This window comes from Mirounga leonina, unplaced genomic scaffold (genome assembly GCF_011800145.1).
Source record: "Mirounga leonina isolate KUSES-001 unplaced genomic scaffold, KU_Mleo_1.0 Mir_152, whole genome shotgun sequence".
In the NCBI taxonomy this organism is placed as follows: domain Eukaryota; kingdom Metazoa; phylum Chordata; class Mammalia; order Carnivora; family Phocidae; genus Mirounga; species Mirounga leonina.
This window is the reverse complement of record NW_023270380.1, coordinates 3,771,460-3,784,515: the sequence shown is the minus strand read 5'-3', so window position 1 is coordinate 3,784,515 and position 13,056 is coordinate 3,771,460. Positions and strand designations below refer to the sequence as shown.

Sequence of the window (13,056 nt, the reverse complement as noted above, 5' to 3'; positions counted from 1 at the left end):
TTCGTGCCCATCACAAGTTCAAAACGACGTAGTCACACCGCTGCCGCTGGACCCCGCTCTTCAACACCTTCGCAAAGAAGCCCGCACACTGCCCAACCGCAATGTTCTTTTCCTTACTGGCGTCGGCCTCATTTCTAATCCTATCTTTTGTACTTAAAATCGCGCTTTCTGAGAAGGGACACGTAGGCTTCAAATCAAAAAGCCTGTAATTTAAGTTGGGAACTTCAGGGGCCAGCAGCCAGAGCCCTGGAGCTTTATAAAGCGGCCCCTCCCCAAGAGCACCGGGCCGCCCCCACCCCGCGCGCCCCCCCCCCGCCCGCCTACCCACGCAGCCCCCCGGAAGCGGAGACCTGGGCGGGGTTACCTGGGGGCCCCGTCAGGAACACGTGCCTGGCCATTACGGTGCGCCCGGGTGGGGGTCGCGGCCTGGGTTCCGCCCCTCACCGTGCCCCAGGCCCCGCCTCCGTCGGCCGGAAGCACCGCCTTTGCGACCGCGCATGCGCCTCAGGTCCGCGCGTGTACCTCCGCCGTTCGCATCGCTCGCGCATGCGCTTTCGGCTCTTGGTCTCGGCGCGTGCGGACGTCCTCCCCTGGAAGGGTCGGGAGGGTGGTGGTCAGGTCTTCCCTGGGTCCACGTGCTGCATGTTTGACCCCCGATGTCTGGCTCACGCGGGGTGTCTCCAAGGAGAGGTGCGCGAGAATGTCTATTACTAAGCCGGTGCTACGGTACCTGAGCGCGGTCCCCGGAGTCCTGCCGCTGACATCCGGACCTGCGAGCTGAAATTCTCCCAGGCTGAGGGGACAGCCCTTCTGCAAGTTTGGTCTTGGGACCCTTCCTTCAAAGGGAAGAGGTTCTTACCGATTCGAACTCTGCTCAGCGCTGTCAACCATAGCTGCCAGTAGAATTACCTGATTAAACGTGCTCGATGCCTGGGCTCCACATCCCTAAAATTCGGAGTGTTTGGTCTGGAGTGTGTCCTGAGTATCTGGATGTTTTTTTGTTGTTTTGAACCAGCAATTTCTGAAGTTCACTGGGGTTGAGAACCACTTGTTCAGGCAGACTTCCCAACCTCAGTCGTGCCTATGAAGACCAGAAATTGGTCCTTTTTACCTCCATACGGTAGTGGAAACCAACGCAAGACCCGGCTGGAGGATCTCCTGGTACAAAGAATTAAGTGGCTTTCCCCCACTCACTTAACCACTTGAAGTGTTTCAACCAGAGAAATGAAGTGGCAGTGGCCTTGGGCCAAATTTACCTGTAAACTCTTTCAGTCTGACATGTGTATGGTTTGACTTGTGATCAATCATTCTCCATCCTGGCTGAGAAAGCAATTTCACTGAGTGCTCAACTTAATTGGTTTGTGCCCACACAGGACCTCCAGGGCTCCCCTTAGTCTGCTATATACATCAGTCAGATGGTCTCAGTTCTTTTAGCTATTTAAAAAGTAATCATCTAAAAAATAAGATTTGTACAGTGTAGCCATTACCATCATTTTGGCAACATTTATAAAGCTGCATCACTCCTAATGTAGGGCCTTCCACCTACATTTTATCTTTAACCTCATGCAAACTGGAATCAAAAACGGCTGATGTAGCCAAGTAAACCCATAGTAGTAGTTTCCAAAAGAAAGGAAACACGTACACAGTCATAAATACACTCTTGTTTTTATCAAAAACATTTAATCAAAAACACTTAAACATTCAATGCTAATTATGTAAAAATTTCCATCACTGAAAAACCATTTATAATTTATAAGGATCACTAGGAGTTTGGACTATCTTTTTTTTTTTTTTTTAAAGATTTTACTTATTTGACAAGAGAGACACAGTGAGAGAGGGAACACAAGTGGGGAGTGGGAGAGGGAGAAGCAGGCTTCCCACGGAGCAGGGAGCCCGATGCAAGGCTCGATCCCAGGACCTGGGATCATGACCTGAGCCGAAGGCAGACGCTTAACAACTGAGCCACCCAGGCACCCCTGGACTATCTTTCTTTTGATGTTGTACCTGGCATTCTGGTAGCTACTAATGGGCATCAGTTTAGGTAGCTCAAGGAACATACAGTTTCCAGAGTTTTCCAGTTTCCAGAGTACTGATGTCTTAGAGAACAAAAAGAATATTCTTCTGTAATTGGATGTGGGTTTTTTTTTCCATTAAAAATGATTTATTTGGGTGGTGATTACATGGTGTCTTAACTTCATGATAATTCATTGATCTGAGTCTTTTGATTTGTACAGTTTCCTCTATGTGTTATACATCAATAACAGATGAAATTCTTAGAGAATAATTAAGAACATATTTTAGAATAAATAGGTTATTAAAATATGTGCTGAGTCTAACTTTAGCTTACAATTAAACCAGGATGTAATTACTTAAGGAACAGGTGATTTCAATTCTTTCTTCCTGCAGCACCTGGGTGCAGTCTCCCTTTTGGTAAGATGCAGTTTATAAGTACATGTTTAAATTTTCCATGATTTCAGAATCCTAAAAGTCCTAAAAAACAGTTTTTTGTTTGTTTGTTTTCATATCTCTGCTTTGCCAGGACTGTCTTAATTTTAAAACTGTCTTTGGAATCCCTTCTGTCCTGAGCAAACCAGGATGGCTGGTCATTCTACAGTTAAAGGACAGAAGAGCATTTAAGAAGCAAAATAAAGGGCTTTATAAGAGTAAATGCTATAGGTTGAATGTTTGTGTCCTCCCAAAATCTGTATGTTGAAAACTAATGCCCAAAGTGATGGTGTTAGGAGGTGGGACCTTTGGGAAGGGATTAGGCCCTGAAGGTGGAAGCCTCATGAATGGGATTAGTGCTCTTATAAGAGGCCCCAGTGAGATCCTTAATCCTTCCACCATGTGAGGACAGAGAGAAGTCTACCACCCAGAAGAGGGCCCCCACCCAATCTTGGCACTCTAATCTCAGACTTTCAGCCTCCAGGAACCGTGAGAAATATCTGTTATTTATAAGTCATCCAGTCTGTGTTTTGTTATAGCAACGGAACAGACTAAGGCACTATGCAAGCTGTTTTCTTCTTTAATAGTTCAGTTGTTCTGAATATGGGATCTTATTCCTGAAGAACTTGTTTTATCAGTAAATACCTAGAAAGACTATTTAACAGTCTGTATGTGAAGCCTGATCTGTTGGTACTCCAGGCCTCCTCACTATAGGGGACCAGGGATGGCTTTACACCCTCAACACCCGCTCTTCCTGCCCAGCAAGCCTGGATGCTTCCCCCCCCCATCACACACACACCCTCACGCTGGTGTCCGGTGGCATCTCCCTGGCCTGGATACGGAACAAAGATTCTGGCATGTAGTTTGTGGTAGGTCCTGAGTACAAGAGAACTGAGACCAGAACAAAGATTATGGCTGCCAGGGATATGGAAAAAGGAAAGTGGGAAAAATCAAAAGTGGTAACCGTGTTTTGCCCCCAGCATTTATTTCCCTATGTGGAAATAGCACCTGAATTATCCTTTTAGGACCATCCCATCCCCAGGCCCAGTCCCTGTGATTAAAAAGTGAATTTCCGGGCGCCTGGGTGGCTCAGTTGGTTAAGCGACTGCCTTCGGCTCAGGTCATGATCCTGGAGTCCCTGGATCAAGTCCCACATCGGGCTCCCTGCTCAGCGGGGAGTCTGCTTCTCCCTCTGACCCTCCCCCCTCTCATGTGCTTTCTCTCATTCTCTCTCTCAAATAAATTTAAAAAAAAAATCTTAAAAAAAAAAAAAAGTGAATTTCCTTCCCCACCCTTTCTCTTGGGGTGGAGGGTGGGGTAGGGGCTCGAGACTCGGGCCTGGCCAATGACAGCATTCCATCTTTCTGGCTCAGTGATTGGTTCCAGGAAGCACATGATCCAAGCTAAATCAGAGGCCCATAAACCCAAATCTTTTATCTGACATGTTCCTCTCCCTTTTAACCGTGTCATTCCCTGCACCTCGGGACTGAAGATAGCCACCAGCCAGTGTGACTGAAGCAGAAGGACAAGGGGAGGGGTGGTGACCCCTCCCTCTCTCCCCAGTCACCTCTTATCCTGCAAGACAGGCTCAAATGTCCCCGCTCTGGGAAGGCTTTTCTGATTCTCCTGGCCCCTCAGCAGTGCTCTCTCAGCACCCCACGTCGTGACACTACAAGGATCTGTGTATATACGCCTCTTCTGCCACCCAAAAGGCCCTAAGGGATCTTTTCTTATCCATCTCTTTATATGTAGCATGCCGCATAGTACTTACAGCACATGCATCCACCCCCTGTGTGCCAGGAACTGTTCTGGGGGGAGGGGGGGGGCGTGGGGACAGCAGTAAAGAAAATAGAGTCTGCCCTGTATAGGTCATATTCTAGTGTGGAGAGACGAACAAACAGACAAGAAAATATAGAGATAGAATGCCACATCGTGGTGAGGCCATGGGGAAAAAAAATCAAAAGGATGGGGAACGCAAAGGGTGTGTGTGCATTTTACAGAGGGTGATCGAGGAAGATATCCCTGAGAAGATAATGCCTGAGCAGAGCTCTGAAAGAAGCAAGCCTTGTAGAAGAAGTCTGGGGGATGGCAGTTTAGAAAGCCAGATCAGTGTGTGCAAAGGTCCTGAGGCAGGAGTTCTTGGCTGAAGGAGGAACAGCAGCAAGCCAGCGTGGCTGGAGAAGACTAGGAGAGAGAGATGAGGTCGAAGAGGCAGCAGGGGCCCAGATCCTGCAGGCTTTATAGGCCATGGTGAGGACTCTGGCTTTTACTGTAGTAGAGTAGCAAAGCCATTGGAGGGTTTTGAACAAAGGAGTAGCATTATCTAAGTTATTTTTAGGAGAAGGAGAAGATCCTCAGGCATCTGTGTGGAAAATAAACTGCAGATGGGCAGGGTGGAAGCTGGGAGACCATCAGAAGGCTACTGTAATAATCCAGATGAGAGATGATCATGCATTCACTGACACATAAAATAGAGGCTTGATAAATGTTTTCTTGCATAAATGAGTGAATAAGTGAATGCCATCCCCACAGACAGCACCAGCCTGTCTGGGAAGGAGTAGAGCAAGGGCAGAGGGGCAGGAGAGTCCCCAGCCTTACAGAGTTGGTGTGATTGAGGTAACATTAAACAGTCATGCTCAGGTAGTAATGTCCCTGTAGCAGTCACAAGGTTTTGCTTGAGCAACAAGTTGGGCAGGGCACTCACATCCTACAAGGAATCCTACAAGGATTGCCTTTCTGATACGGACAGTGGGGTTGGTTAGTGCGACATCCTAAGTACTGGGACTGCAAAGCCCTACTAGAGAGCCCCAGTCACAGCCCTGTGGTACCCCTTCAGGCTCACACACATCCTATCCACCTCTCTTTGCCAAGGTCACCTGAAGTTACAGAGGTTGGCTGGGGAGGGAATGCCAGTGTGTTGGCTGGAAGAATTGCTCTGAGGAGCCCACAGATGTACAGTGGGGAGAAGCAGCAGTCCTCCTTGTTGTGGGTAGAATTCTCAAATAACCCCCCAAATTCCCTGACTCCCAAACTGTATCCACCATGCATATAGGTTATGTGAAATCACCTTAAGTTGACCCTAAGCCAGCAAGGAAATGGGACCTCACTCTTACAACCTCTAAGACCTAGATTCTGCTGAGAACAAGGGTGAGCTTGAACGTGGATTTCCCCTGAGAGTCCCCAAATGAGAACTCAGCCAGTTTCATTTTACTGACCATAGTCGTAACTGAATAATCAGTTATTTAAAGTAACGTAATGGGGGCGCCTGGGTGGCTCAGTTGTCAAGTGTCTGCCTTCGGCTCAGGTCATGATCCCAGGGTCCTGGGATCGAGCCCCGCATCGGGCTCCCTGCTTGCCAGGAAGCCTGCTTCTCCCTCTCCCACTCCCCCTGCTTGTGTTCCTGCTCTCGCTGACTCTCTCTGTCAAATAAATAAAATCTTTTAAAAAAAAATTAACATAATGTCTCTCTCCTCTGCTGGAACAAAAATGAGAGAGGGGACTGAGTCAGGCTTATTCACCACTCTATCCCCAGCATCTAGGTGTTCAGTAAATGCTTGCTAAATAAATGAGTTTCTAACTCAATAGTTTATTTTCCGGTGGAACACTTTTGAAAATCCTCCTCTATGTTAAAGATATTTGAGAAAGAAATACAAATGAATAGTAGCAGCCTACTGCTCATAACAGCATTCTGAAGAAATATAATGTCAGTGTCATCAATTGTATTTATCACCTCTGCTTACAGAGTGCTTAGTAGGTATTCTAGGGTAACAAAAGATGCATATGATAGGCTCTTTGCCCTAAAGACACATATAATCTACTTTGGAAGCCAACACAACCTACACAATTAGATAGTGACAAAAATGAAACCTGTAGAAAAAATCAATACTATGGACACCTTACACCATTGGTGTGGCTACTACTAGTGGACATGTTTGTTTACAAACAAACAAACAAAAACTGAAAAGAACAAGTGTTGGCAAGGATGTGGAGAAACTGGACCCCTTGTGCACCACTGATGGGAATACAAAATGGTGCAGCCACTGTAGAAAACAGTACGACAGTTCCTCCAAAAATTAGAATTACCACCGAATCCAGTGATTCCATTTCCGGTATATATCCAAAGAATTGAAAGCAGAGACTTGAAGAGATATTTATACAGCCATGTTCACAACAACCGATAGGTGGAAGCAACTCAAGTGTCCACGAATGGATGAATGGATAAACCACGTGGTCTATTCGCACAATGGAATATTAGTGAACCTTCAAAAGGAACGAAATGCTGACATGTGCTGTAACATGGATGAGCCTTGAAGACATCGTGCTGTATGAAGTAAGGCAGACATAAAAAGACAAATATAATTAACCCTAGAACGACACAGGAGTTAGGGGTACCAGCCCCCTGGGCAGGTAAATATGCAGGTATGACTTTTGACTCCCCCCAAATTTAACTACTAATAGCCTCCTGTTGACCAGCAGCCTTACCAAAAACATAAATAGTCTACTAACACCTACTTCATATGTTATATGTACTACATACTGTATTCTTACAATAAAGTAAGTTGGAGAACTGAAAACATTGAGGAGGGCACGTGTTGTGATGAGCACTGTGTGTTATATGTAACTAATGAATCAATGAACACTACATCAAAAACTAATGATACAGTGGCTAACTGAACATAATAAAAAAAAAGAAAAAGAAAATCATAAGGGGACGCCTGGGTGGCTCAGTCGGTTGAGCCTTCAGCTCAGGTCAGATTCCGGGGTCCTGGGACTGAGCCCCACATGGGGTTCCTTGCTCAGTGGGGAATCTGCTTCTCCCTCTGCCTGTCCCCCCACTCGTGCTCTCTATCTCTCTCTCAAATAAATAAATAAAATCTTAAAAAAAGAAAAGGAAATTATAAGAGAAAATATATTTATAGTACTGTACCATAAAAAATCCACATATAAGTGAACCTAAAACAGCTCAGACCTGGGTTGTTCAAGCATCGACTGCACTGTGTGATTCCACTTAGGTGAGGTCCCTAGAAGAGTCAAAATCATAAAGACAGATAGTAGAAGGGTGGTTGCCAGGGGCTAGGGGGAGAGGAAATGGAAGATACACTTTAATGGAGACAGAGTTTGAGTGTTGCAAGATGAGAAGAGTTCTGTGCATGGATGGTGGTGGTGGTTATAAAACACCATGAATGTACTTGGTGCCACGGAACCACACTTACAAATGGTTAAGATTGTGCATTTTAGGGCGCCTGGGTGGCTCAGTTGGTTAAGCGACTGCCTTCAGCTCAGGTCATGATCTCAGGGTCCTGGGATCGAGCCCCGCATCGGGCTCCCTGCTCTGCGGGGAGCCTGCTTCTCCCTCTCCCACTCCCCCTGCTTGTGTTCCCTCTCTCGCTGTGTCTCTCTCTGTCAAATAAATAAATAAAATCTTTAAAAAAATAAAAATAAAAAAAAAGATTGTGCATTTTATGTTATGTGTATTTGACCACAATTAAAATAAAAAAAAAATCAGTATATGGAAAGTCAGACAAAAGGCAAGAGATCAGTAAGGACTGGGGCGGTCAGAGAAGGGGTTCTGAGCTGGGCTGCAGGGGACACATCGCCAACGGGGTGAGGATGGGAAGGAGAGGCAAGCCAAGCGGGAGACCCCCACTATTGCGAATAACTCTGGTGTCCAAGGCAGACCACCTCTCCAGCAGGGGCTTTCATTGTAGCTAGAATCCTGTTAAACTGGTACCTGAATTTAAAGGCTGGTGAAGATCCTTGAGAGGAATGGCTCTGGGGCCTCCTCCGATGGCCCCCAAGGCCTTGGTTATGATAAAAACATGCGTGTCCCCTCCTTGTCCCTAGAAAACAGTCCCAACTGGAGACTTCAGCACAGACAGCGGGGAGACCCAGGATTCTGCTCCTTTCTTACAGCTGCCTCAAGTCAGAGTGAGTCTGAAGGGCTCACAGAGGGCTTTGGAGAACCACTCTCCCCACTGTGCAGACTGGGTAGGCAGGGAAGCGAGGGTGGGAGGGAAAGTGGGAAAGAATGGGACTAAGTAGTGTGGTGGTATGTGAGCTCGTAGGTCCAAGGAATATTGGGTGGTGTAGTGCCTTACGGTTTCACGCCATTGCCCCCAACCCTGCATACATGCAGCCCCCTGCCCCAGAGAAGCAGCCTCCCTGCCATCCCGCAGACCCGAAGCTTCGTAGTGGGGACACTGCTCATCTTTACCGGGCAGGGCATGATACCCCAAACCTGCATAAGCAGAACCAGGGCCACCTCTCAGCCAGGCCTCCCACCCAGCCACAAGCTCATGAGTGACAACCGAGGATGACTACTTTTCATAGAAATAAACTTTTGGAAACGTGAAAAGAGCACTGAACAGGGAATTCAAGTCGCTGAGCTGGGACCAGATTATTATTTTACTAGGCAAGCTGTTCAACTTCTTTGGGCCTCGGCATCCATAACTGAAAAATAAAAATAAAATTCCTGCCCGGCAGTAATGTAAAATAAAGGACCAGCATAGGATACCACAAGTATAATGGGATTACAACTATACGCAAATAAAATTAAATTCAAAACGGCTACATGAAAAAATGGTTGGGAAGAAATAATCCAAAATATTAACAGTTAACATTTAACATTTAACAATGTTAAAAATAAGAAGGAAGTGAGATTATTTATGGAGAAGCTCATACAAAGTGTAAAGTCCATCAGTGTTCCTCCGTGCCTGGAAGGAGAACATGCTAGATATGTAACTGACACTTTCTCTGAGGACTTGCACTGCTCCTAAGAAGCATTTCTTAGACTTGTGTTTATACTCCAGGGTTGCTTCTTTTTTTTTCCTTTTCCTAAATTTTCATCATGTAAAATTTCAAACATGTAAAAACGTGGAGAGAGTAGAATCAGGGGCCCATGGACCCAAACCCAGCTTTAGCGATTATCACCTCATGGCTAATATGATTTCATCTGTGCCCCCACCCCCTGCCTTTCCCTCTTCCTCCTAAACCCACTCGGGATTTTTTCAAGCAAAATATCGGATATCACACGATTTCATTAACAAATGTGTTAATACGCCTTTCTAAAATATTGGAGGTACTTATGAAGACACAGCCACAATACCATTACCCCATCTAAAATATTATTTCCAGATATCATAAAATACCAGGTCAGTGCTCGTATTTCCCTAATGAACTCATTAACTTTTTTGGTTTGAGTCAGATCTACGTAAGGTTCATATGTTGTAATGAGTTGAAACATCTCCTATCCCTTTAATAAAAAGGACCCCTTCCATCTCTCATGTTGTTCTTGTTAAAGAAACTGCTGGTTTGTCCTATATGTTTTCAGTCTGGGTTTTGCCAGCATGTGATGGTGCTGCTGAGCCTGCTCTTCTGTGCCCTCTGTTTTTTCTAGATTGGTATTCCGTCAAGAGACGATCGGGATGGCCTACCCCTGGGGTGCCACCGCCTCTTCTTGTGTCCCGATGTAAGTCAGGTTTGCAGAGTTTAATCTTCCTCAGATAGCAGCTCCTCTTCCTCCTCTTCCTCCTCATCATCAGTCGTGAAGTTTATTAAGCTCACCTCCTATGTGCCGGGCACCGTGCTGCGCTCTTACATTCTCTCTTTCTGTTTTCCTGAATTCCACATTGATTTTCACTGCCCAGCACGTAAACCCTTTTTCATGTTTGGGGGACTGCTTCCTGCTCTGTTGTAGCCTGGGGGACGGAGCAGGCTAGCTGTCCTGTGAGATTCCTCCGGAGTCGTCCCTGAGCCCCCGCTTGAGTCCCCCGTTAACACGCAGAGGCCAGGAAGAAGTTGGCATTGCAGACCACAGACCGCAGCGGAGAAACAAGAAACCTGCTCCTTGTAATGAGCCTCCAAATCACAGGCACCCAGAGCCAAGCCTGCCTCAGGGCATATAAGTTTATAAAGTCTTCCTGTCACTTAAGTCATTTGCAGTCAGAACAATTTTCACTTTCAGGATGGAAAGATAAAATCGAGTAATGTAAAATAAAGGACCAGCATAGGATATTACAAGTATAATGGGATTATAACTATACGGAAATAAAATTAAATTCAAAATGGCTACATGAAAAAATGGCTGGGAAGAAATAATCCAAAATATTAACAGTGATGTGGATGAGTGGTGGGAAAATGAGTTAACTTCCCTCATTATACTTCTCAATATTTAGTGTTTTCCAAATCATGAATAACGTTTTGGAAAATATACATATATACAACACCCCCCCATACTAACACACACAAATGTTTGGGGTTTAGGCACAGCCAGGAATTAAGGCCTTCATTCCCCACAAGTGCACTGCATCAGGTGAAGAAAGGACATCATCTGGCTTGTTCTAATGCATAACTTGATGATTCGATTTTATTCCACCCTTTGTGAGTGCTTCGCTGAAATCCAAATGTATTGTGTTTAGATCCATCACTCCCTCCCTGCGGCGGGGGCACTGTTCTGAAAATGGCTAGTACAGAATTGTCGGCACGGCTATAACCCTCTAGATGGGCTCTGTGCAGTGACCCGGAAAAGCAGCTGTAAGTTTACAGGTGACACAGGAGATGCACGACGAGATGAGGAGCAGTGCGCTCGGGCACACATGCGCACGCGCAGACCTGACCACGTTCCAAATTCTGCCATTGCTGCAGCCCCTCCTAAGAACGGTTACCTGTCCAGGCTCGACTCTGGGGGTGCCTTGGAAAAGACCTGGTCACGGACTCCGCAAATACTGAGGACCCAGAGCCTAACTAGTACCTCTGCCATATTAGTCCAAATGAGGGCACTTATCCCAGCAGCATTGTAATGGAAACAAAAATTGCAGATTCTGAAGTCATGTTTTCTGTAGTCCTTAAGGGAAATTTAGGGAACAGACAGCCCAGAATCGGGGAAAGGGGCTGGAGAAAAAGGGTGCCCGTGTCTCCGGATGCAGTGTTGGGGGATGAGCAGCGCGTGACCCAAGGCAGCCAGACGCCTGGGTTTGCAGTGTGCATCCCCCCTCCACGTTTGCTGGAAAATACAGGTAGACAACGCATATATTTTTTAGCCATTTAATATTCGAGACTTTCTGAAACTAAAAAATTATTGTTTCTCTGAAATTCAAATGAAGTGTCCTATATTTTTCTTGGCTAAATCTGGCAATTCTAACACCAACTATGCCCTGGAGAGTGCCCCCTCCCTACCCCTCTCATTGGCAGCATGAGGAAGTTGGACCAGAAAGCCTCTATGGGGGTCCTTGGCTCTCAAATTCTGTTTCTGAGATACAATTAGAAGCAAGAACAGCAAAACCTGAGGCTTAGAATATCTATAAAGGCAAAAAGAAAAAAAGAAAAAGAAAAAAAATGACAGATTGTGATGGGAAATTTAGCCAGTATCTCTACTACCAAACTAATCAGATTCACTGAATTTTTCTCTTTTCATATAACAATTTGAGTAATTGTAGGCTTAGCTTAAGGTCAAAAGGCAAGGTTAGTATCCAAATATTAAAGGGGGCTCATGTCAAAAAATAAAAAAATAAAGGGGATTCATATCAAATATTTTTATGAACAAATCGCTCACTTTATTGTTATCAATTATGATGAAAAAGTGGACATGATTTAAATGTCCTAAAATAAAGGTATGATTAGGTATGTTATGACAGAATCATACTATAGAATGTTTCATGTAGGGCACCTGGGTGGCTCAGTGGTTAAGCAACTGCCTTCGGCTCAGGTCATGATCCTGGGGGGCCAGGATCGAGTCCCGTATTGGGCTCCCTGCTCGGCAGGGAGTCTGCTTCTCCCCCTGACCCTCTCCCCTCTCATGCTCTCTCTCACTCTCTCTCAAATAAATAAATAAATAAATAAATAAATGTTTCATGTAGCAGGAAAAATTTCTGCTTCTGAAGAATTTTAATGAGCCTAGCAAAACACATTAAACTTTTAAAATAAAGGAACCAAAACTATACAAAATCTAAAGTATAGATGTATATATTATGTATGCCTAGAAATAAATAAATTAAATAGAAATAAATAAAAGGTGAATGATTAAAACTTTGGTATTGGTTATCTTTGGATACTTGGATTTTCAATGACTTTGATTTTTCTCACTTACGTTTTACTGTATCTTCTGTTTTCTACAAGATCATGCATCACTTCTTTTTCTTTCTTTCTTTCTTTCTTTCTTTTTTTTTTTTTTTTTTTTTGGTGTCCCTGAGTGGGCTTGAATGTATCACTTTTTTAAAAAAGATGTTATTTATTTATTTTAGAGAGTGGGGGAGGGGCAAAGGGAGGCAGAAGGGGAGAGAATGAAATCCCCAGCAGACCCTGCGCTCCTCACAGAACCCACTGAGGGCTGGATCCCATGACCCTGAGATCATGACCTAAGCCAAAACCAAGAGTTGGAGGCTTAACCAACTGAGCCGCTCAGGCGCCCCTCAAATGTATCACTTTTCTAATCAGACAATATTGACATTCTACAAGCGGAGAACACTTTGCCAAGAGATAGAAGGCAGCTCTACACAGGTATCAGTGTAGAAACCAGTTGTTAATATATTTTTAGAATCCGTTAAATTCTAAAATAACAGCTCTATGAAACAGATTGAGAACTGTAAATGCAATTATTGAGATACAAATCTACAT

At 45.0% G+C, this 13,056-nt stretch overlaps 1 protein-coding gene across 2 annotated transcripts in view; it reads right to left on the bottom strand.

Annotated features, from left to right (window-relative positions):
- NTPCR (nucleoside-triphosphatase, cancer-related) overlaps positions 1 to 497 on the bottom strand; it is a 30,001-nt gene extending 29,504 nt beyond the window's left edge. The window contains exon 1 of one of the 2 annotated variants that reach the window (XM_035008471.1): positions 365 to 497. In XM_035008471.1, coding sequence (XP_034864362.1) covers positions 365 to 398 — 34 coding nt within the window. In that variant the 5' untranslated portion in view covers positions 399 to 497. The remainder of the gene's footprint in view (positions 1 to 364) is intronic. The other variant, XM_035008469.1, reaches the window with a different exon arrangement.
- Between the last annotated feature and the right edge of the window lie 12,559 nt (positions 498 to 13,056).